The sequence below is a fragment of the Ambystoma mexicanum genome, chromosome 14 (assembly GCF_040938575.1).
Source record: "Ambystoma mexicanum isolate Mex_15411 chromosome 14, UKY_AmexF1_1, whole genome shotgun sequence".
NCBI classification, from domain to species: Eukaryota; Metazoa; Chordata; class Amphibia; order Caudata; family Ambystomatidae; genus Ambystoma; species Ambystoma mexicanum.
The window spans coordinates 217,626,585-217,652,522 of NC_090940.1; the positions used below are offsets into that span (position 1 = coordinate 217,626,585).

The 25,938-nt window shown below is 47.5% G+C and overlaps 1 protein-coding gene across 2 annotated transcripts in view; it reads right to left on the minus strand.

Moving 5' to 3' along the window:
* The window catches only part of L2HGDH (L-2-hydroxyglutarate dehydrogenase), a 265,162-nt gene that overhangs the window by 40,860 nt on the left and 198,364 nt on the right, over positions 1–25,938 (minus strand). Inside the window, exon 7 of one of the 2 annotated variants that reach the window (XM_069638978.1) lies at positions 19,722–19,889. The exons of the other annotated variant lie outside the window; for it this stretch is intronic. Within the exon in view, the coding sequence (XP_069495079.1) occupies positions 19,722–19,889 (168 nt within the window). The remainder of the gene's footprint in view (positions 1–19,721; positions 19,890–25,938) is intronic. 2 annotated transcript variants of the gene reach the window in all.

Consider the following 25,938-nt stretch of genomic DNA (forward strand, 5'->3'; position numbering starts at 1 on the left):
TGACTTTAGTAAGCACCTGTATTAATGTCTTCATTCTGATTTCCCCAATATAAGTGTTTGCTCAGGCTCCCTCTTGTCAACCTCTTTTACAGTGTCTCTTGGCTCTTGGCAATGCTGGTTCGAGATTTCCCCCAACTGACATCTAATGTCAGGAGAATTGTACCATATTTGCCCTCTAGCTCTCACTTTACAATAGCTTTTGGCTCAAGGCAATGCTGGTTCCAGGTGTCCCCGAACTGATATCTCATGTCAAGAGAATTGTAATATATCTGCTCTCTTGCTCTTTATTTTATTCTATTAGGTCGGTATTCAAAACGTCTACTTTCTTGTCCAACCACCTGTCGGATCGCCCAGGGTCACCACTATCAAATGGCCCACTCACCGGTTTCTCCTGGCTGGGATGAATCAGAGATGATTCCCACAGAAAACGTGGCCTGGGACCCTTCCCATGTGGCCAGTGAAAGGCAGACGCTTCTTGATCCTGACCATTGGGGTGGTGCTTTCCATGGGAGGCTCACATGGGGGCCGAGGATTGAGGGTGGGGGAACGATCAGGTCAGGAAAAATAGGACAATACCTTTATCAACTTTCCCCAGAGACCCTACACTATTAATGGCCTATTGTAAAATTGAAACTGTACAAGGAAAAGCAAAGTACTCGGACAAGGAAGAGGGGTTTGGAGGTACTACACTGCAAGGTGCAGTCTAATGATTTCAATGACCCACACCTGGGAGGGATTAGGGAGTATAAATTACCCCCTCAGTTGCAGGCCAAGGCAGTTAGCAGGAGAAGAAACAGAGGGTGGAGTGACTCCACGTTGCAACAGCTACAGAAGCTGAGCAAAAGCAGAGAGGCAGGAGCTGACGCTAATTGGGAAGCGGATGCCGGTTTCGTGAGGGTCTCTACCCTTAAGCACCTTGTATGCAGTGCTTGCAAGGTGGGAAGCATTATTCTAGAGGATCATGTGTACACAGGGAAGTGTTAATTCAGAATACTTTCCCCAACGCTCCTCTCCCAACCAGCCCGGGCCGCAGGGAGCAGAAGAAAGCAACTTACCTTGTAGTTGGAGCAGAGAAAGCAGAAGACGTAGAGGCAGCGGTGCGAGCGGATGCGTATGCAACACCCAGTGAGTTCACTAGTTGAATGTGACCCCAGAACACTCCGTAATCGCCAGCTAGCCAGTATTTACAATATTGAATACGGAACTAGCGTAAAAAGGTGGAAAAGGCCGACTGGGAATAACTTTGCATACCAAACTGATGCTTACCAGCTAAAGTGGCAGAATAAGAACATTGGGGTCAATTGTAATTCCAACCGCCAAAGCCAAGAGAGGGAAATAGCAAAGGACATTAACTACAACCAATATTGCCACAACCTAAAAAGGGCAATTAAGAAGCAGACCAATTGTAAACTCTATTGTCACAGAGAGGAAGAGGCAAGAATCGAGAAAAACCCAAACAAGCATTGTTAAAGCCAAAGAAGAGCAAGGGTCATATTTCGCCATTGCCAGTACACCCTAGACTTGTATGCCGACCTCGGGTCAAATGTTCAGCCCACCAACTGTTGTGGGGCGGGAGCAAGCAATCGCAAAATCTGCGATCTCCCGAAATCGCCTATACTGATAGCACATGGCCGTCCTGTGTAGGGCGAATGGGTGGGGTTGGTCATATTTCGCCATCGCCAGTACACCCTAGACTTGTATGCCGACCTCGGGTCAAATGTTCATCCCACCAACTGTTGTGGGGCTGGAGCCAACCCCGAACATACAAACTTTCACAAATATATGTATACCTATACATATATTTGTGAAAGTTTGTATGTTCGGGGTTGGCTCCATCCCCATAACAGTGGTTATGGGGGTGGAGCCAACCACAGTTATGTTAAACAGTTGTTTGACATAACTGTGATTTTGTTATATTTTGAATTGCCATATATTCCCTTCATATGTTTATTGTATGTATGAGTATGAGGGACAGATTCCCTTTTAGAGTGTTTCCTTTAGTTTATTTGGATAGGTACAGGACTTCTCTTCAGGGTAGGGATAGTGAGGCATTTATCAACCCCTTTTAAGTGACTAAAATGGCAACTTATGAAAAACCTCTACAAAGTTGTCCGGCTCACATTTCTGATCCCTCAAATGGTGTCACCGACTTGTGGTTTGCGATAATGGCACAGTTCTGTTATGGGTACGATATCCGTAAATGGTCTGACTCCCTTTCAGGTTCTCTGCTCACTTTGTGGTCCCACGCCGGTACGGGTATTGCTTTCCATTGAGGCAGTGCAGTTGACAAACTGTCTGCAGTTGCTGATGCCTCTGTGGTCCTTCCCTGGAGCCCGATAACCTCTGTCCAGAGGCGTAGACAGGGTAGGACCTGAGCAGACAAAGGCCAGCCTAAATCTGTAAATGCCCGCTCAGCAGCGCTGTGTGACATTTATAGATATTATTGCGACTGCGGTGGGCCCAACTCCATTAGCTTCAGGCCTCACTTATTAGGCAATCCTGGCTACACCTCTGTCTCCGTCGGTTCTCCTGCCACTCTGGTACATTGGGGTGACAGAGGCATTCCGGGAGCACCTCTCCTCTGTGATCTGGTGCACTATCGCATGTCTGCCTCCCTCAGCAGCTCTGTTCCTGCTGCGCACACTCTGCAGCCTGACCTGGCTTCTCCTTCACTTTCGTTCACGTTTCTCTTCCTCTCCTGCCTGCAGGTGTTCTTACATTTAAATGTCTTGCGCTGTGGATTGTAGGGACAACTACTAGAAGACACATTACTATTGGCCATGTTCTTAGTTCTCATAAACTCTACATTCCTCTTCATCGTCCCAGTACTTCTGTGAATTGAATTCCCAAGGACTCCAGTATGTTAAGTTCTGTTTTTCCACATTTGTATCTATATAACAGGCATTGTCACTAGCAGATGGGGTTATATATGTGTGAAGAATAAAGACAATTCTGCTTCAAAGGTTCAACAGAAGTGGATGTCAAGAGCTCATAGTTAAAGGGTTGTGTTTAATGGCAGCAGGCCAATCAGAAACTGGATTTTTTGTTTCTTCTTCACTGTTATGAGAAGAGTACCGCCGGTCCCCTGTCGGAGTCACCACCTTCTCCCGACAGCCATCTCCTGCTATATGATCCACCCTCAGAATACCACCCCCAGGGTCAGGATCAGGTAGCAGCTGCCTTCCCCTGGCCACATGGGCTTTAGGCTGGGGTTCAGTGATGACTCTGCAGGAGTCATCAGATTGCCCTGTCCCCTAGGGTGTGTTAAGTTTAGCAGTCTCACCTCTCGTCCCAAAGGACATGGCTCCCCTTGAGGAAAGGGGGCAAATTCCCTAAACTCTGCACAATATTTCAGTCCCCCTTTAAGAAATAGATGACCAAGGAATTCTGACCAACTCCCAGTGACTGACAGAATCGCAACTGCAAGTATTATGAGGATGAGGTGAAATATGTTGACGCGTCAGTTTTTGGCCAGGCTGTTCCAGGGAACTCATTTGTAGGTAGGATGTTTCATATGGGAAGAAAGCTTAAGGTCAAGCACGGTTACAGATGAACTACTACAGCTGCCAAATGGGGCATTTTGTTAATGAGCGCAAGTTAGCAGACCTACAGATAAGGGGTTTATCTGACACTCCTAATCCCCAAAAACAGGCAAATTCTCCCAAAAATGAAAGACAGGGAGCAAAAATAATCCCAACAAAAAAATAAAATAATAGAAAACACACATAGGAGGAGCCTGTCCCCCTGCTTTCACTCCCACAGCTCCACAGATATGTTTGGACCTGTAGTACATGTATTGCAACAGGAAGAAAATATTACTGACACATCGAGGTTAACTCTATTTTTGAATGTGCATGAATTTAAAGGTAAAACATTTTACTTGCTTATAAAATATTCCTGCTGGGAATGGGGTTTACTTTTTTAGCTCCTAAATATGTATTTTACCACCAACTTTAAAAATAGCGAGTAGGGGGCGTGGATAGGCACGTCATCGGAAAGATGGGTTCCTAGGAGCCTCAGGTGAAATGAGGGCGAGAACTGCAGCGTGCCACTCTCCCGGTGCCCCAACTTTCCAAATAAATGCGGATACGAGCCTAGCGCTCCATGTGGGTGCTTTTCTGATCCTCTGCGGTGCCCACATTCCTTTGACTGACCCCCTTGATTTACGGGCAGTTCACACAAAATTGGTGCCTCCCGGTGCAGCGTCTACATGTGCAGAGGGACGCAGCCTCTGAGCGGCGAATGTGGAGAGCTGCGACTGGGCCCATGCTGATCTGAGGACCGCCCTGATAGTATGGCTGTGCCTTGACGTTTGCTAGGGGACTGCAAACGCAAAGATATCAGGGACAGCGCTGGGCTGCTGACTGCCATGACTGACCCTACAGGAGGTGCTGCGGCTAGAGGCTCCAGGCTGCCCTCGGTGGAAGTAAGTCGTGCCGGTGCAGAGGACTCGCTTCCCAGGACTTCTACTCTCCATCGGGCGGTGCGGTGGGGCCGTGACAGGACTGCCTGCTATGGGACCCTGGCCGTAGCAATGGCAGTGAAGGGGTGAACCAAATTGGTGCTGGGTGTCCTGTGCGCTGTAGTTCCCCTCCCACCCCTCAGTGGGGCATCCATTATCTTGCTACCTGTCTCTGGCTTTGGGAGTGTGCGGACCGCCCTGCTGCTAGTTGTTGTGCACCCTGTAGCTACAAGCATTCAACTCACCGCTAGGCCCACCATCACAGGTCTGTAGCACACCAGCTTCACCAGATGAGCGGGGTGCCCTTCTCTCTCTCTCTTAGTGCTTAAATTGCCCTGATTAAGTGGTACTTGGTCGTGCTTTGCCACTATCAGCCACAAGGCTTGCCTGATTCCTGTTTTAAGCATCTGGAGCCTTGTGATTCGTGACGGTCTGCACTTGAGCAACTCTTGGTGGGCTTGCTGGAATATATGCCTTTGGGTGTAGTGGTTTGGCGTTGTGAGGGGATCTGTGACCCCTTTGAGATTGGTGTCCTACTACTGCCAGAGGCTACAGTGTTGCAGGGTAGTGTTCCGCAGCTGAACTGCTGGGTGAGCCCTGGGTTGGGGCGTCTTTGGAGGTGCCGGCCGAAGCCACGGCTGCAGGGATGGAACACATTGTGTGGGGGCTCTTGAAGATTCATACCTGAGTCCTGCAGGCACTATGGCTAAAACATCCAAACCGGGAAAGCAAGGGGACCTTTCAGCAATGCTGCAACCAGCCGACAGGAATAAGCGCAGCAAGGTGGCGATGGCTCAGATCCATTGGGCTGATCTGCTTCCAACTATACTTACGTAGATGTCCACCAAGGCAGATCTGCAAGAATTATTAGCATAAATTCGAAAAGAGATTCAAAGAAGTACAGCGGAGCTCGCCCACAAGATCTTGGCATTAGATAAGAATCTCGGAGGAGGAGCAGCACATTTCTGAAGTGGAGGACACACTCTGTTAACAGTCGTATGAGCTAGGGGAGTGCTCCAACACTTTAGAACCTCTGGAGGCGCACTGCAATGCCTTGGAAGATAAACAGGAGGATGGGGAGAATCACTCCTGCAGGAACAACTTCCAGATCCAAGGTATCTCCTCAACAGTGCGGGATGAAGAACTCCCAGACTTCATGGCAAACCTTTTTTGCTTCATCTTGGATCTTCCAGAGGACTCGGCTATTGAATTGGGCAGGACCCATTGGATGAGGTCCTGAACTTCCTTGTACCAGGACAGGCCTCAGATGTGCTCTCCCAAGTATAATTCTTTAAGTTGAAGGAAAGCATAATGTCTGCAGCTAGTTCCCCGTCCACCATTACCTTCCCTAACATGTCCCTTTCCTTAAACTAGGACTTGGCCTCCACCACTGTGGTGAAAGGAAGGGTGCTGCGGCAATTGACAGAATGGCTGCGAAGCAAGGAGGAGAACCATAGGTGGGGGTTTCCTACGGCACTCCTCTTCTCATAACAAGGGAGAAGATGGGCTGTTAGAACCCTGAAGGAAGGGGAGTGCATGTTGACAGAGGGGGAGGTGACTGGTGAGGAGGCAGAGGCAGAAGGGCTGAATGCGGGCCCTAGTCAGGAGGGGTCACAGATGGCTGAAGGTGGGCAGATGGAGGAAGGTGAAGTGACCGGTCTGGAGGACCTGAGGAGAACTGAAGCCGGTATTGCTGGCGGTAAGGATTATGGTTGTTCATGCAGGTGGGTTCTCTTGACTCCCTTTGTGGGTGTGACTTCTTGGCGGGTGTTGATGCAGGGTGATTTGGGCCTATTAGTTGGGGTTGCTGGGAGAGTTGTGGTTGGTGATTCTACACTTTTGGTTGAGAAATGTTTATTCTCTGGATGGGGGATGGCAGGGGAATGGGGAGATCAATTTGTAAAGTATATTGTGGGTTTGGTATTGAACACGCACTACACATGGATTAATATCTTGGTGCAGGATGGTGATCTTGGTGCAGGATGGTGGGGAGGCGAAAAGCTGGCCCTGGGTTAAACCATGACTGAGGGCATAGTGGATCATGAAGTCGAGGACTATGTCCAGCTGGGCACGTGGAATGTCCCGGTGAAAAGGAAATTAGTCCTCAGGAAATTAGGGGGGGATGTCCTTGTTTATAGCCTTCCTGCAGGACAATCACCTGCTCATGCAGGACGAGAAGCGGCTGCGTACAAAGGCATTCCAGAAACAGTTCTTTGCTTCAAGAGATCAGAAAAAGCGAAGTCTGGCAATATGACTCGGTGAGCAGATCCCTTTGTCTAGGGTTAAGGTTTTACAGGATCCCCAGGTGAGATATTTGTGTGTTAAGGGGCTGCTCTGGGAGTGCATGGTTACCCTTTGCAGAGGCACATATTTTGTTGGGGGCGATTTCAATCTGGTGCCCAACCTTCTGCTGGGCAAGTCCCTGCCTGACACCAGGCTAGACTTTAAGCAAGCCCTATCTTTTGCATCCTTACTCTGGGAATTGGATCTGGTGGATGCATGGCGATTGCTTCGCAGTGAGGAGAAGTACTTCTCATTTCATTCGCATGTACATGGGGGCTTCCCCAGATTGGATCTCATACTGATCCCTGGAGCATTGTACCCTTGCATAAGTGGGGTGGAAATAGGCATGAGAACGCTCTCAGACCATGCTCCAGTGTCACTCGCTTTGTCGATAGTGGGCAGGCCAGACAGGACCTGGCACCCTTGGAAGCTGTATGACCAGATACTGAGGAACCCGGTAGTGTGTCAAGACATAGGGGAAGGAATAACTAACTATTTCCAGAAGAACAGCACCTCAGGTCCTTCTCTGGGTATTGTCTGGGATGCAATGCAGGCGGTGGTTCGGGGGGAACTAATTAGTAAAGCAGCAGCCTACACCAGGGAGAGACAGTTGGTCTGGATATGGCTAGAGGGCGAGGTGACAAAAGCCGAGCGGACTCTCAAAATGGACGGATCACGTGCAGCTCTTTGCGCCTTGCGAGACTGGCGCAAGAAGCTGGAAGAACACCTAGCATATATGATAGCCCAAGCAATGTTGAAGACCAGGCAATATTATTATGCTAACGGAAATAGGGCCTATAGGCTCCTAGTAGCCAAATTGAGAAAACTTCAAAGTCGGAATACAGTTCTGGCCCTGCGTGATAGCCAGGGAGTAATGAGGTAGGGTGATGGCAACAAATTGGGGTTATTTGAGGCCCACTTTAGAGCAGTGTTCCGGGAGGAGGCTGGTCCGGCTGACGCCTGAGTTAACTACTTGGAGTCCGGGTGTTTGCCGATGCTGGCGGTTGTAGAGCACAATGCCTTAGACGGCCAGATCTTTCCGGGTGAGGTAGAATGGGCTATTAAGTCACAGGAAAATAAGGCTCCTGGTGCGCATGGGTTCACGCCTCCCTTTTATAAAAATATTTACTCTCACCCGCTTACCCCCCGACCCCCAGTGGAGCTCTTTAATTCATTCCTGGCATATGAGTAGGACTCCTCCCTCCATGGATATCTCCACTACCATTCTGATCCCTAAACCGGGGAAGGCTCAGACGTTTTGCGAGCCATACCGCCCCATTACTCTTACCAACATACTTTCAAAGATATCTTCTAATATTCCGACACGTCATCTGATGGAAGTTCTCCCTAAGCTTATAGATTGTAACCAAACAAGGTTAATCACTGGGCGCAGCACCCATGACAATGTAATGTAAGGCAGATGCAGAACCTGTTGGAGGTGGGGCAGTTATCTGGGGCTGATGTGGGGATAATCGCGCTGGATACCCACAAAGCTTTTGACAGGGTTGACTGGTGGTATCTCCGGTGCATTCTGGAACAATTTAGCTTGGGGCTGGGGCTTATTGCACAGGTCATGGCCATCTATCAGTCCAGTCAACCTATCTACAAGTTAATGGGTGACACTCATCTGGCCTGAGCTTTTGACAGGGTTTACTGGTGGTATCTCTGGTGCATTCTGGAACAAGTTGGCTTGGGGCTGGAGTTTATAGCCAGGGGTGCAAGACAGGGCTGGCTATTGTCCCGCCTTAATTTTTGCATTGAGCATGGAACCGCTGGCTTGGAATAATGTAGCTATAGAAGAGATTGTGGTTGGGGGGTAGCCTATAAGGTTTCTATCTATGCGGATGACGCTCTGCTAACCCTGCGGAACCTCCATTCCTCCTTGGGTGCAGGGCTGTGCGAGCTGATGGATTTTGGCCTGGTCTCAAGCTTCAAGGTCAACTATGAAAAGTTGCATAGGTTCAAACTCTCCTTGCAGCTGCAGTACAAAATCCCAGTGTCTGCTCTGGCCTCGATAAAATGGACCCGGGAGGCTACCCTCTATCTAGGCATGCATATTCCAAGCAACATTTCAGAGTTCTTTCATTGTAATTTCCCATCTCTATTTCAGGAGCACTCTGAGGACTTAGCTAGATGGGGAGGGCAGGAAATATCCTGGTTTGGCAGGATTGATGTTGTTAAAATGAACCTAATCCCAAGGTTGCTTCATCTATGTTTGGCGCTGCCCGTCAGGCTCCCAGACTCGGAGCTCCGCACACTGCAGGGGAAGATTCTCAAATTCATATGGGGTAGCAGTCTGGCTAGAATCTCTAGGAGGGTGTTGTTAAAACCCACCAGGGTGGGTCGCTTGGGGGTCCCAGATGTGTTTCGATATAATCTGGCCATCCAGATCCTGCATGTGTTTATTTGGGGTGACGCTAATATACAGCCGAAATGGAAAACAATTGAACAGGCCCGCTCACTGGTAGCATATCTCCCATAGGTGGAGAAGGAGAGCATAACGAGGAAAAGAGGGCGCAGGTGTCCTGATGTGGAGGATCTCAGTCTTACTGGCATTAAGGCAGAGATCAATGGTGGCACACCATTCCCGAATTGTGGCCATACAGTCTGGTATGAGAGAAGAAGCAGAGGTGGCCGAGGGGAGCCTGAAGGAGAGCTGGGTGTCATCCGCATATATGTATACAGTGGGTGATCCTGTCCGCTAAAGTTGAGGGTACTGCACGTGTTTAGTGGGCAGTAAATTCTTTAAAACCTTCCTGGGTTTCTTATATCAGGCTCAGTAGATCCCTAACATAAGGTGAGAAAACAACCTTAGACAGTTAAATAGGTTTTAGTAAAGGTAGCCTTTTTTATTTTTTAAGTGGCTTGTTTTGCAATTTTTTCAAACATATAGAGAAGACATTTCAACTCAAAGATTCGAAAAGAAATCATATAGAGAAGACATTTCAACTCAAAGATTCGAAAGAAAATAGGCATGTCAAGGCGCAGGAGTGCACAATGAGGAAACAGGATTTAGCATTTTCATATTTCAATCTACATGCCTCTTAGTAGCATCATGTTTAGAATACAATTTCTTAACATACAATACTTTTTTTTCAAATTAATTGACATTTTCGACGTCTGTTAATCAAATAAAGAAAGTTCTGTGTGTTCCTGAGCTGTGGTCTTACAACAAGCTGCCCTTAGGAGCACTGACGTTTCGATTGATAAAAGGTTACAATCTTCATCTGGGGCCTTAGTATATTCAGGTCTCCCTGTTCCCTGCACCCTGGAGCAGTGTGGAACCTCCTGTGGCTCCAGAGGTGAGTGGGGGTCCAATGAACCTCGTGAGAGTTCTGGGGGTCCAGTGTAAATGCTGGTTTTAGTGGGCAGCCTCGAAGTGATCCGGGTGCCTGGAGGTGTACCCTGTATGGTTTGGGGTCAATGCACGGTTCGTCTGCGTATGCCGTGCTCGTGTTGTCTGGGCTGTAGTCCGCACTGCTCCAGGGTGCAGGGAACAGGGAGACCTGAATATACTAAGAGGCATGTAGATTGAAATATGAAAATGCTAAATCCTGTTTCCTCATTGTTCACTCCTGCGCCTTGACATGCCTATTTTCTTTCGAATCTTTGAGTTGAAATGTCTTCTCTATATGATTTCTTTTCGAATCTTTGAGTTGAAATGTCTTCTCTATATGTTTGAAAAAATTGCAAAACAAGCCACTTAAAAAATAAAAAAGGCTACCTTTACTAAAACCTATTTAACTGTCTAAGGTTGTTTTCTCACCTTATGTTAGGGATCTACTGAGCCTGATATAAGAAACCCAGGAAGGTTTTAAAGAATTTACTGCCCACTAAACACGTGCAGTACCCTCAACTTTAGCGGACAGGATCACCCACTGTATACATATATTTTGAAACCTCAGCCCACTATATCCTGTCCATTACAAGGGCTGTCCCTCCAGTTATAAGGGTGTCATCCGCATAACACTGAAAGTTAGAGCCGAATGTAGCGATGCGGTCGGCAAGAGGTGTCAGGTAGTGGTTGAAAAGCCAGGGAGAAAGGTTAGACCCCTGGGCAACACCCCAGGTAGAGAGAGAGCTAGAAGAGAGGAAAGACCCAAGTTGGACCTGGGAGGGTCCTGCAAGCTGATGCAGAATGTTGTTAATATTAATAACAGTGCATGCTTACATGTGTATAGCCCATCCTTTCGAGCCCACAATGCAACAGCTCACAAATTATTTGAGTCTGATTGCACAACAGCGGTGGCAGAGGCATGCACAAGAGTCTACTGCCCCCTGTTGGCTTAATACACACTCATGAAAATGAAGGAGCAGGGCTATTCAGCATTATCAATGAGGCAGAAGTCAGCCATTGTTAAGATGTATTTCTAAAATCTGGCCTGGTGAACAGATTTTAGGGGGCCAACCTAGTTTTAGTGTACAGGGAACTCAGAATTTAGCCAAAACCCAATCAATGTAAACGTGGTGAGCAGTCAAGGCTATTTTCAGGAGAGTGAGAGTAGGATCAGGGGCCCACAATGAGTCCACACAGTGAAGCACACAATAATTCAATTTAGACAGGAATGTCTAAAAATACAAATATTTATTCTAGGCCTTTACACACACACAAAAAAAAAATAAACGAGCAGGTGATATAATTGCATAAACCGCACTAATAAACATATATGCATTCACCATGTTTCTTAAAATGCATTCAAATGAATTATTCAACACAGAAGGTAGGTAAAGTGATGCAGTAAAGATGGAACCATGGAATTTCCCCTGACTTCAGCAGTCCAATACCTAAGAAGAATGGGGCCTTGACTGTGCCCAAAAGTCAGAGGAGCCACAATGCTTCTCTCCAGAATGTAGTCTCTGTAAGTAAGTTCTAGTTTTACTTGCATTGGTGATTGTTCAAAAGAGAATATTCAACAAGGTAACCAGGTAAGTAAATTGTGCTATCCTTCAGTAGCAAATACTACCCAGGTTCGACGATCGAAAGGCAGGTATATAGAAGATTAGGAAACAAAGGGACTAGTTCTCAATATTATCCTATGGAGGACAGGGGTTGAAAAATGCTTTGCATTTACTTACTCCCATGACTCCTATTTTCCCAACTGACATGATGGGTCGACTGGGGAGTGGGGGGTTCGCTGGAGGTTGGATTACCTGCTGTTGGTTCCAGTGAGAGATGCCCAGGAGCTGCAGAGGCAAGGATTCTTCTGTTAAGGTCCAGATGCAAGATACAACCCCTGGTGAGGAAGAGATTCAAGACTCACCTAGGCAAGCCTCTTCAGGACACTTCACAGGACAATGGAAGGGGGGTTCCAGCAATGGCCACCACACACAAACGATGGCAGTAGTCCTTTGAGTCGCAGTTGAACTAGCTTCTCTAGAACAGGATCCCTTGAGGCTGGGACACTGATATTTGCAGGTAAGGCAATTCGTAACACAAGCTGGTGACCACAGAATTTCCGGGTGCAACCATGGAACAGCGACTCTTCTGGGAAGGTAGCTGATGAGTGAGCAGGTAGTCCACCGGGCGGTGCAGGGACACTTAAGAAGGAACAGAACAGCCGGATACTCGAGAAGGCGTGGAGATCAGATGGTTCCACTAGACCAAAGGCTGAAGCACCGCTCAGGGTCTTCAGAGATAAGGTAGCCCAAAAAGGTTTCAACGGGCCAGACGCAGGAAGGGAAGCCAGGCATCTTCAGGAGTCTTCTTCTAATATTCAGTTGGCTTTCATCTACGAGGGATTCTTGGCTCCAACGTTGATCTGAAGAAATGGCTGCAGGAGTCCTCTTCATATTTAAAATTCAGCCTGGAAGCAAATCAAAGCCCACCAATGGTAAGGATCTGCACCATTCAAACAGCCAGTAGTTGTCCACTCAGGCACAACTATTGGTTTCACTCATGCCCCACACCTAGACTCTCTGGCTACACAGATGTGGAATGGGCCTAGACAGTCCCACCTACTTCTGAGCCAAATACACACAAAAGCAGCTTTCCCGGACAAGTGCATGACCTTATATGGGATTTCGGGACCTGACAAGGCAGAAATAAGGCAAAACTACAATATGGGCAAGGAACAAATAGAAATCTCAATACAGGGGCATTTTAGGGCACTAGCCACGCCGAGTAGCTATAAGCAGTAAACGCGAATGTGCACACTAGAAAAAACGCATAAAACTGTAAAAATATTTCAGCTGCCATCAGCTTGTCTTTAGGCACTGTGATGATACTTCAGGTGCCATTACTCGCTCCAGAGGGGAGCCCCCTCCCTTGAGGCTAGGGAGGTGCGGCCGGTACTAAATAGTCCCCCTAGGGGTGGTAACGTGCAGGAGGATCTCATGGGTAGGAATTCCCCACCTGGGGAAAAGGACACTGTCCCTTTAACTCCCGATCCTACAGGGTTGTAACAACACCCAAACCTTCTCTACCTATGGTGCAGTCTGAGAATATGTGTTATTGTAAACTGTTAGACAATCTCGCTGTGATGAGGATGGGGACAAAGAAGATTGCTGCCATCAAGCAAAAAGAGTGCTCGACCAGCTGGTGTCAATCGAACTGACATTACGCTGGGGCCATCCCCGGTATTTAAACTAAACAGTAAAGAAGGACTTTGTTCTGAATCTGGTAGGAGAACCAAGTGAGGGAGGATGCTGTCGAGAAGCCTGGCTTCAGGAGACTGCAGTGAAGCAGCTCTCCAGAGTAGCAGGGACGAGCAGCGGGATGCCCGAGAAATGTCTTGCAAGTTTGCTGGGAGCTGGCGCCCTTGAAGTTGAGAAACCGAGAAGTGGTGGTGTTACCTGTCGTGGGTGGACCATGTGGTCCGAGAACTGCGCTGAGACCGCCTACTCTGGCCTACTGTGTAGCCGCGTAGGCAAATGTATGGGGAGCACAAGAAACTGTGTTGGTGGCGTGACTTGTAACAGGTGGACCATCTGGGCCACAATGTGCGCACAGGCCGCCTATAGTACCTGGCCATGAAGACAAGCGGGCCTACAAAGAGAAGTAGAAAGCAGAAGAATGATGCTCTGAGAGAAGGTAACAGGAATAAAATAAGTTCCGGTAAGGGGGCCAGGAAAGTTTGTGATCGTGAAGCAGAAGCAGTAGCAGTAGAAGTAGAAGAGAAAGCAGTGGAACACGCTGTGAGGCAATTCCCTGGCCTGTTCCACAAGAATGTGTGGTACTGGGAAGTCATGGAGGACTCCGGGAACCTTTTCATTTTCCCAGTGGGGGCAAGTTCAAGAAAGTAGAGAAAGTAGAGAGTGGAAAGAAGCCCTTAGCGGGAACTGCAAAAACAGTTGAATTTAGAAGATAGCCCAGAAGAGGCTTACAAACAATGGTGACCAAGCTAGAAGAAGAGGGTCATACTCCTAGCTCCACTGAGTATTGTTGCACCTTGTCTTCCTGGATTGTGAGTCTTGGAACATTTCCAGAAGTTGAGAACGCTGCATCTTGAGAGACTCGTACCCAGGAGAAGGGAATCATTCTCCGGGGCTGTCGAAAGAACTTTTCTTAGATTTGAATTTGTGTTTAAGTCATGAGGATAGATTAGGAGTTTGGACTAGGACAGTGAACTTTTCATTTTGGACTACACAGACTTCCTAATTTTTAGTTTGTTTTGAAGTAGGGAAACCACCTCTAGTTAGGGAAAGATAGGTTTGATGGGTGTTGATAAACATTTATAGCAATCACTTTGTGGAAGGCATGGTATCAACAGTAAGACAGACACAAGTGACCACAGTTCAAGGGTGCTTATTGAACTTTCATAAGGGTGAGATAAACGCGTATCTAAACCTAAATCTACAGATGGGAGCATGCTACGACCATCAAATAATAATAATGCAGTCCTGGTGGAGTCTTGTCAAATTAAAAAGGGCCTATACTAAAAAAAACTATTGCCAATCCTTACTACTAATTTACAAATAATGTGGGGTGAAGTTCATGAAAAAGAAAGAAGTGTTCACAAAATGTCAGGATGAATGGGCCGTTGGCCTCCTTTCCCCACATTTTCAGCCAGGGCAAGGCGGTTCACTTGAGCCAAGCACACACTCTGGCTTCTGCGGCACGAGGATACAGTTCTATTTTCACAGTTCAGGACCTCCTGTGTACAAGTCTCTTTGCTTCGTGCAAGTCTCTTGACTCGGAGGGCCTGGTTTACACAAAACAACACGTAAATGTTCTTTTCCCTGGATCCCCCCTCAGATGGTCTCAGATTTCTTTCAATAGTTCAAAATATTCTTTCTTCGGTTGCTCACAGTTCACCCAGGATCCCCCTCAGCCGGGCTCAGATCCCTTTCTTTCAATCAATTAGTCTCTCTCAGCCGGGCTTGGATCAATTGTGATGCACATTAAACTATCTAAGACTTTCAAATGTGCACAGAGTTTGGCCTGACCCATTTCATAACTACTTCTATCTCAGTTTTCCTTTTCCTCACATTCAGAGTCAGTTGGATACCTAACAGAGACTTTCAAATGAGCAGCCACATGGCGCCGGACCAATCTGTCCACAGTTTCTTTTTTCTCGCAAAGTTCAACCACAAAGTTCAATAACTTCTTTGGTGCCAATTATACTTGCGTCGCTCATCGCCTCACACACTGTTCTCTTTATACAACGATGCAGCTTGCAACCTCGGTTCAAAACACAAGCTAGTTTGGTATCAGTCTCTCAGACTCAACAGCTGTGCTGCCTTTTCTGATGCCGCTTTGTTGTATAAGCCAAGGACAGTACCATGGCAGCAATCGCTCCTCCCTGCCTTGGTTATCGACGTGGGAGCATCCCGGGTACCTCCGACACACTGTGCAGGTTTGATCAGCCTTAGTTCCTGGTCTTCGGTTTGTTACTTTCAAAGGCTCACAAAAGTAACAGTCCTTAGAGGTCACGGGTACTTCCCTCCTTGCGACTCTCTCTGGTCTCGCCGTCTTTCTCCTTGTATTAAACTGCTATCTGGGAACTGCTGTTTCCTTGTGTGGTTTGCCTCGCTCAGAGTGTCCTTTCGTGCTCTGCCTTTTATCCATGTGGGGAAGTGTGATGGATTCAGGTGTGTGTAATAATCTGTAATTGCCTGATCTTGCCCGTCCATGGTGCTGGGACATGTTAGGTATACTGCTCTGGTGTTAGTCTGTTTTCGCTCATGGTGAACTGTCTGTGACAAAAGTGTTTGTGTCGGAAAAGGGGGTTGGGGGGGTTGAGTTCCTAAATATCCTACCTGGTAGGATGGGGAAAAGGTGTTACAGGGAAGGGGATACTGCGTCTCACCATTCGGCATCTTACTCCCACTCCCCGAGGACCCCTCATCCAGGTGATCCTCCCGCACTGGTCCACCCCCAGGAACAGGATCCAAAAGCGTTGGCCGCGTTCTGGCCACCTGGGTGACAGATCCCCAGGGACCAGCGGGTGAGACCCCTTCAGGTTTCTTACACACTACGGCACAGTTTCATCAGCCTTCCCATTCCATGCCGCCACAGCACATATAAAAGTAACCGGAAATCCCAAGTGTAAAAAGCTACGGTGCTACAAAGGTATCCCCATTGCACTGCATTGTAAGATTCTTTTTGGTATAAGGGTGTCGAAGAAGGAAGCTGACACAAAGGTGGCATGGTTTTGGTCATAGACTTATTTGTGTATAAAAAGTCCCTCACTATCCCTAGTTCTAAGAGGGGTTTCCCTGCCCCAAAACTAATACTAAAGGGCCCGTCAGAATGTCTGTTAAATTAAAACACCAACATCCTGTGTCATAGCCTACTTTTATCCTCCACACTAAAACTTCTGGATAATCTAACAGAAAGCCCCTTCTCCAGGAGAACGTGTCCCTTCTCCTGGTGCTTGGATAATGTTAAAAAAGAATATTCTCTTGCAACAAGATTATGCCGGGGGAACAACGCCCTTCCCCTGGCTTGCAGGTTTCACTCATTCTTTCCAGGAGAATGGCACCCTTCTCCTGGTATAGATCAATACAGTTTCTAATAAAACCACTGCCTTCCCCTGGCATCTCTACAAATCTCAGTTCGGTACCAGGAGAATAACTTGCTTCTCCTGGTATTTTTTGGCACAGTTCACAAAAAGGCCAGGGAGAATGACTCCCTTCCGCCGGCATATTTAGGGTATGTTCCACAATCTGTGGCACCTTCTCCAGGAGAATGATTCTTCTCCTGGTATTGCTTCAAATGTTCCTCATCACAACCCTCAGCTTGATTTACACTTTTCCACTCTGTTTTGTTGTTACCAAAGTGACAAATCCTTCTTTGCTGATCACTGGTCTCAGTGCCTCCACTGCGACGCAGAAGTTCTCCTTGCTTGCTCAGTTCCCTTGTGTTGGGGTCCCAGACCCTTCTCTGGTGGTCACTGGGCTTATTACTGCCACTGCGATGAGGAAGCTCTCCTCAGATGCTTTGTTTATGCAGTTTAGGGTCTCCAACCCTTCCCTGGTGGTCAGTGGGCTTATGGTCACCAATGCAATGAGGAAGTTCTCCTCAGAGGCTTGGCATGTCAGCGTTGGGGTTCCTGCCCCGTTTAGCTTCCATCCCTGTGTCCCTTCTGGGTCTCTTGCACCTCCTGTTACCTTCTAATGGAATTTGGAACGCCACTGGGACTTTCGGGGACTGGGATTCTTCTCTTCGCTGCACGGGTGTTTTCTCTTCGGTTTCCACAGCAGCGAAGAAGCTCCATGCTCCGGTTTGCTGCTCGGCTCTTCGTTCCTGCTTCGCGTTTGGGTCTTTGTCAGCTGGACCATGGAGAACTTCTTCCTTGCCTCACCGGCGACATCCGCTCTTCTCAGACTCTGGTCTCCCGGCTGGGTTTGACAACTTGGTTAGTCCGTTGTCCATACTTATACAATGTTGCCAGTCCCGCCCTGGTGGATTGTACAAGTCCTTTGATATTGTAGATAACAATCTTCATGCCTCCTCTGGGCCACCTCGTACCAGAACTAGCACAGTCAATTACCTTCATGCCTCCTGTGCTCTTCTTCGTCCTAGTAATTTTGGCTTTAGCTTTATCCCCTGTATTACAGCAGTACATAGGTTTGCTTTCAACTAAATGGTTCTGGACAGTGGGGAAGGCTAAGGAATATTGAGGTGTGACAGTATTTAATGGGCTGCACCCCAGGGGATTGTCCTTGTTCCCAGTGTGGGTAGTTACTCCACCATGAGGTCCTCCCACATTAAACCAGCCACAGGGTGGCTATTGGGTAGCGGCTGCACCTCCCTAGCCTCATGGAAAAGGGCTCCCCTATGGGGAGAAGTGGCGGCACCTTGTGAATCGTCACAGTGCAAGGTTAAAAAGTTACAAAAATGTCAAAGGTAAAAAGGGAAATAGTTTCCCAGTGCTGATAGTCTGATGGACTGATCAGTTTAACCACAACCAATGAGCAAAAGGCAGGGGAAGTGAGCTGAAAGATTTACTTCCTCCTCGAGACGTCAGAACAGGATAGGGGCCCATAGAAACTATGGAGGGAAAGTTGCCAAAAGAGAACACAGCCATCTACAAGCTATTTCTATTTCAAGGGCAACAATGTTCATAACTATTTTGAAACTCCACAAACTCCTCTGTCTCCTCCCCAGGGTAAAGGCTGGGTCAGTTGTGGCAACAGCCATAGATACTGGATGAACTAGGCTCTAATAAAGCTGCCGCTCGTCCCAAGACCCTCAATTCGGATCTGTCCTGAAAGGAATGTTCAAAAGAGGCTGCATGTCTGAAGTCTATGCCGACGTTGAATTGTTCTTGCAACTGCCCCTGATTTCTTATATACTCTCTATGGCGCGGTATTTCCAATGGAAGCTCAGCCAGTCTCTGCTGTGGGTCCTCACTCCCCACAGTGAACCTGTAGTAGTCAGTCCATGACTTGCTGCTGAGTCCGCTTTAGTTGGAGGCTAGGAAGTTGAGATTCTGACTCCCTCAGGGTCTGGTGGGTGCCACCTAGACTGTAGCCGCGCGGCTGTGTGCAGCAAGCCATCGCCCTCCATGGATACATCTTTCCTCTCTGCCCAGACGCCATCTTAAGCTTCTGCCTCTCCTAGCTCTCTGCTCCATCATCAGAAGGCCATTAAACACCCCTTCTATGGAGAATATGTTCATTTTTCAAATCCCTCGCAATGCTTCTCTACCTCAATACCGGAGCTTGGGCTACAAGGCCTGTCACACTACTGAATCCCAAATATACATAAAGAAGCTACTTTCTGACAAATGAACAATACTAGAACACACATTTACCAAAGTTAATTACTCCTATGAAAGTCTGTAACACATAGCCAAAACCTTTGTCTAGCAAGTTGCAATTTCCGTGTTGGGTGTCTAGTGTGGAGTATTTTGACATGCTGACTGGTATAATGTAAGATCTTTATTGAACCTCATAGATTTTAGGCCACATGGATATATTTTTGTGTGCAAATTACTTAAAAGTCTAAGTGGCCGCTCCACTATTCAAGCAGAAGCAGTTCGGCCCACCCTCCCGCACCCTGGCAAGCAGACCTCTTGGTTCTCAGTCCACATCTACCTCAAACTGCTCCAGAGCACAACCCTCCAGAACGCCTTCACCAACAGACTTGAATGGAAGACTGCAACAGATTGACTTTCAGGCAGTCAGGGGTAAACCTTGTGCGCTGCCGCCCTCTAGAGGGCAGCTGCATGCAGTGCAATTAGTGCATACAAACATTTCCGAAGGGGCAGGTCTACAGGGTTGAGTACAGGGAAAGAATTCGGCTGTGGGAGTGGATTTCATCTGTGGGAGTGGATTTCATGTAGCCTGCTATTCCTCTGTGTCTCAGAACTATAGGGGTGTCACTGGTGCTTGATGGCCCTCTCACGTTATGTAGGCCAATATCAAGAAGTCACTCATAGCCACAGGGAGCGGCCTCCATGTCTTGTGTCACCAGGAAACAAAAGGGGGCGCATCGTCAAAACAGGAAAATAAAGAGTGTACAATTGGGAACACTTTTCAAGGAGATGTTCAGAAAAGGAGTTTAAAAACAAGATAAAAACGTACATACAGGATAAATGTTTCCTTTCACAAGGTAGCATTTTTCTGGCTTCAGCACCAGGTAATCCCCACGGAAGGGTACGATCCGAGGCTCGGGGCTGCATCCGCTGACTTCTGATATGCGGTCTGAGTAAAGCCCTGCGCAGGTCACCACATACTGACAGTGCACTTCCTGCCCCTTGTACAAAAGTAAAACAGAAGATGAATCCATAAATATAAAGCAGGAACATTTCAATCACAGGACACACAACTTTTTCCATGAAATCGCAACACAGCTTAAGATAGCAATTTAAAATGCATGACGGGTATTCTTGTCCCTGCTTGCTAACGCATAATTGCTTGACTGAAGGGGCAGGGTCGGACTGGGACAAGAAATAGCCCGGTCACCACAAAAAAAGTGGCCCACCCCTCGCCTTAGAAAAGTGGCCCACCCCTCGCCTCACGACCCTTGACCTCTGATGACATCACCGGAAGTGATGTCATTTTATCCCATCCCAAAGTGACATCCCTGGAAGCGATGAAACACGACTTTCACCCCTTGACAAAACAGGAAGTGTCATCAAATAGCACTGTTCCTAAGTACACTAAATCACTGTGAAACCAAGCAGACGTCCAAGGCCAAATGATATGTTATTGTATAGCACTTGCGCTTAAGCTCTTTTTTTATAGAACAAATATGCATACAATATCACCCAACCTGTGTTGGTACTCATTTATCAACCTAAGAAGGAGGAAAGGCTTTTTGAAGAAAAAAAAAAAGTTTTAAAAAAATCTATTTTTTTTCCAAACTGGCCCAGGCATGGCCAGAAATCGACCCCCACTCTACAGGGACGATTTCGGCCCGGCCACGGGCCGAAAGGCACAGGGGCCAATCCGACCCTGTGAAGGGGAGAATAGAATAAACACTTTGAAAAACCACTGAACAGGTTATCATGCAGTGTTCTTTCGAGAGAGGGGCGCCTGCTACCTTTTTGGTATTTTTGGAAGGAACTTGGGGTTGGTCACCCTAAGTTACCTGGGGGCAACCAGACCTGCACTCCCTGCTCACAGTGCTCAGAGAGGAACCGCTTCACCTCACTGACAAATGAGGCCCTACTAGGCTGAAACACGTGTATGGGGTTCCTGTTGGTACTCTTGTTCAGAAGGGAATTGCCATAGCATTTCAGTGCTGGACTGTCCATGAGGGCGGGTCAAAGACTGATATTTCCCATCTGTGAAAGGTACATTGAGCTAAAAGCAGATGGCTGTGAACTCTCAAAGTGGTTAAAAACCACGGAACAGGTTATCATGCCGTGTTCTTTCGAGAGAGTCGATGAAACACGACTTTCTACCTGCTACCTTTTTTATAACTTTGAAAATCAAGCCACATTGAAAAAAGTCGTCCATAATAATAATTGTGCCACGTGCTGCACGTGCATTACAGATTGGAAGAGTGAAAATACCCATTTAACCACCCTTCCAGACTTTACTTCTCATAGGAACAAAACAGTAGGACAGGTCACTTCTGTTACCAACCATACCTGGGCAATAAAGACGTTGACACCGATACACACAGTACACAGGTTTAGCAAGTGTACATTTACTTCATTTGGAGAAAACGGACGCACGGGCCAAAGCAGTGAATTCAGCGTGTAAATACCAAACGAGATGTAATCTCCGATACGGTGGATCATACCATTGAAACCATTGAAAGAGTTGCTCAGGATGACGCACGGTTTCCAGTGAGCAGGCCGTCCAATCAATGCTCACAGGGAGAACCTTTGCCACCTGCGATACTAGCTCCTGCTAAACAGTTATCTGGCTGCGTGCAAGAAACGTCTACCTCCTGTCACAGATGGCCTTAGGAATACTCAGACACCAGATGTTGCTTGAAGACTTTTTTTGAGGGCTAACATTTAAATGATTTAGAAATGTGTTGCAGCTCACATGGGCTTCCCACCTCTTTCGCCCAGGGTTCCCTGTTCCCCAGGTTGGCAGCTAGAGATCGGTAACACCCACTTATTTATAGTTCTGATTAGAGTCATGGCCTAAAGACTTCAGCCTTTTCCATCTGTCTCCTTCTGGCATTTTCCATGGGGAACATATTCGAACAATTCCCCGGGATATGGTGCGCAACAGCATCTGGTGCCTCTGCCCAATTCCTCACACTCGACACCTCTACGCCCTTGCGTTCCTGTCCCGGATGTTCCCTGTCTCTACCTACGCACTTGCGTTCCTGTCCCGTATGTTACCTGCCTCTACGCACTTGCGTTCCTGTCCCGGATGTTACCTGCCTCTACGCTCTTGAATTCCTGTCCCGGATGTTCCCAGCCTCACTCTTCACCCCGCTTGCCTACTCCGTCCGCTCCCTCCTTCTGTCCATCCGATGGTCACACAAACGCCTAACTAGTGACTCCGCCATAGGTGTTGCTGTTGCAAAGATGCAACAACTTTCTTTTCACTTCGGCAATGGTTCACAGGACTCTTGCTGAGATTTCCAAGATATTTGTGTGAAGTCGGCGAGTCTTTGTCCCCGACCACAGCGACTTACATCTGCTGCAGTGGCTCTTGCTGCATGGTGTCCTAAAATGGAAGAAACATAACTCTGGCCAGAGCAAGGTACTCCTGATAGCGGTACCTCTACTTCTAACCAGGCATATAGGGGGAGGGAGGAGGGACTGCAGCCCTCCCAACTTCACTCACCTTGCCTCTTGGGCAGGACTGCCTTTGGTGAAAACCTTAGTAGACCTGCTGCCCCAGGATGAGAAGGGTCCGGGTCAACATGTGTTCCGGGGACCCTGTCACCCATCAGAAATGCCTAAGGGAGTGGAAGGGAGCCAATATGGCCACCTTGTAAGACAAACTCTCTGCAGCTCTGCCACCGAAATAGGTAAATGAACCCTGTCCTAAGCGATGGACCAAAGTTGATTTATACAGAAGAAGCAGAAGACACAACCACTACCCCTGCAGAGAGGAGAATGCTGAAGCCACAGCCGGCTCGAGAAGACGAACCAGGGCTCCAGTGGCAGTGGCACGAGAAGATCAGAGAAGTGGACCAGTGTCAGTGTGTGAGATGCGGGTGAAGCCAAGATAGATGAGGAGGTCCCACCAGAAGGTGTGAAGTACGAGACCCTGACCGATGACACGGTGAAGAGCGAAGGAGCTGCTGGACTGAAGCGCAAGGAGTAGTGTCATTTCCTCGCTGGAAGGGAGCTGAAAGAGGCTCCATGGGAGAACACGCCTAGCTGACCACATGACACTGCAGATTCAGCAGTGGGAGCAGCGTATCAGTCGAACCAAGACAGAGGGGCCAATGCGGCGCAAAAAGAAGTAGGACATATTGCCCGGGAAGAGACACACATTGGAATGATGTAGAAAAGTGAGAATTCACCAGCACAAGTTTGGGGTAAAAAACACAAACCCGCTGGACATTAGCTTCTCTCTGCCTGTGCAAATGTAGAGCAACATGGATGAAGGGGGAATACCTGGGGAAGCTATGGCAGAGGATAACTGCCACTCAAATGCTGATCAGAGAATGCTGATTTTGGAAAGCAACATGCAGATTGCAGACGTGCAAGACTCCCTTTCAGCTCCAATGCCACAGATGAGGCAGGATGTTGAAAAACAAAGACAGGGGAAGTAGAGAAGAGTCTCAAGCCTTGAAGATACCGGCCAAGAGTGCTCAAAAGAAATGGCCCACCTGAAAGAAATAACCAAAGCTCAGCAATTTGGAAGGCAGGTCAGGGAAAAATAATGTAAGACTTCTATGCCTATAGTACAACAACATGGGTGATAGCTGGAAGGTTTAGAATTAATCTTAAACTCTGGCATTGCTCTGGGTAACCCTCTACACCATCGTTCTTTTCCTGCCAAGCCATTACAAAAGGGGAAAGACCATGCGCAAATCAGGCTTGGGCCCACATCAGTGAGAAGTAGCCTGGGTCTCAAGGCCCAGAAGGCACAGTACCCACATCTGGGCATATCCCTCCCACTCGGGGTGACTACAGCAAAAAAAAAGAGAGGATGGCTGGAATGCTTAGAACTATTCTTAACCCCTGGCATTGCTCTGTGCAACCCTTCACACCATCGTTCTTTGTCTGCCAAGCCATTACAGAAGGGGAAATACCATATGTAAATCAGGCTCTGTGCCACCCCAAAAGGGGCAGTTCAGCCTAAACTGCTTGGTCACATCCCTTCTGCACGAGACCATTTGCATCTTCAGACATGTTTCAGCCTCGCTGAGCCACCACAGTGAGGAGTAGCTTGGGTCTCTATGCCCAGAAGGCATGGGACCCATGTCTGGGCATACCCGTCGCACTCGGAGGGGCTATAGCAAAATAAAAGGGGGGATGGCTGGAAGGTTTAGAATTAATCTTAACCTCTGGCATTGCTTTGGGCAACCCTCCACACCATCGTTCTTCATCTGCCAAGCCATTACAAAAGTGGAAAGACTATATGTAAATCAGGCTTGGTCCCACCCCAAAACGGCCAATTCAGCCTGAAACAAAAGGGGGGGGGGAATCGCTGGAAGGTTTAGAATTAATCTTAACTTCTGTTTTGCTAGACCTCTATGCCTGCCAGAGGGACCGGAGAAGGGGCACACAAAGACTTTCTGAAAAACGTTATACTAAAGTTGTTCAGTGATGAAGCACACATGAAGGAGATTAAAGTAGGCAGGGCACACCGATTGCGAGCGTGAAAACAGCCTGCTGCAGCGTCCCCTACGTGTAATTATGATTTGCCTCCTAGGGTATCAGAACAAAGTTAAGGTGCTGGCGGCAGCATGCATGCATGCATGCATGGCAACATCAAGCTTAATGGAAGCAAGCAATCATTCTTTGCAGATTTTGGCACAAAAACACAGAATCGAAGAGCTTTAGAGGAAGCTAAAAGGCTGCTCATACCGAAGAACATAGTATGTGCTCTGTTACACTGTGCACGATGGCACAGATGTGGGAGGGAATTGCCAATTCTTTGAAGACCCTAAAACTGCAATACATTATCATGAAAATATGACCTAAAGTAGGGGAAAGAGCTTCATGTACAAGAGAAGAGCGTTGGGTGGCATGATCATGGATATTGCAATGGCATGGCGGCCATAAATAGCATCAAAACAAGGTTCAGTTCTAATTATTCTTCCATTAACACTCTTGTGGTATGCAATAGTTTGGTTCATGCAACTAAAAATGACTACTGAATAACGAGAATCTATGTTAAAAAAGGTTTGGTAGCTATTGTCGAGCAGCCAGGCTTAGTCTAGGAGGGAAAAGGGCTGTAGTTGAGTACAGAGACCTTTCAGCACACTTATAATCAAGGAAAGACACACTGTAGTTATATAAAAATATGGTTATATTTATAAACCCTCCTTTGTGGGTTTGTGGCTTGGCGAAGCATTATTCCTTATACAATTCCTCACCGTTTCACCAATCTGCACCAAATCCTGCATAGTTAATGTTAATGTTAAAGGACATTTGTACCGCGCACTATCACCACCGAAGTGGTCCCCTGGCGCTCTGGCGGCTCTGAAAAAGGGTAGGAGAGGGGGTGGGTTAGTGGGAATAAGCTGGAAAAGTGCAAGAGAGCAGTGATGTGCTGTTGGCAGCCTCAGCCCGGTAGGTCCTTTGGCTGGGCTTGGGGTGTTTTATGGTCCGTAGTCGTCGTGTCTGTTGTGCAAGTCTATGTGTGGTTTGTTTTGTTGTTGCATTGTTGTGACATTTGTGCGGATTGCTGCGTTTTAGGCTTGTGGTTGTGTTTGGTTATAGTGTGAGAAGTGTACGCAGAGGGATAGAATTGTTAGTTGGTTGGTTAGTTAGTTGGCATTGCTGTCCTTGCAATTGTGGGATTCCATCTAGGTGCGGTACATGCTAACAGTCGCATTTCTATCTAGATTCGACGCAAGCTAGGTTCATAATTCTAAGTGTGGTGCATGCTAAGAATCACATTTCTATCTAGATGCGACGCCAGCTAACGTTCAGAATTCCGTACTAGTGTGGCACATGCTAACAGTCACATTTCTATCTAGATGCGACGCAAGCTAAAGTTCAGAATTCTAAGTGTGGTACATGCTAACAGTCAGATTTCTATCTAGATGCGACGCAGGCTAGGTTCAGAATTTTAGTTACACGTTAGAACCACCTGGACAATATTGGGTACATGACATTTGGACACCACACCCTGTTCCCGGGATTTCTGCAAAAGTCAACATTTTTGGGTGTGTGGTTTGGCAAAATGTTGTTACTTATACAATT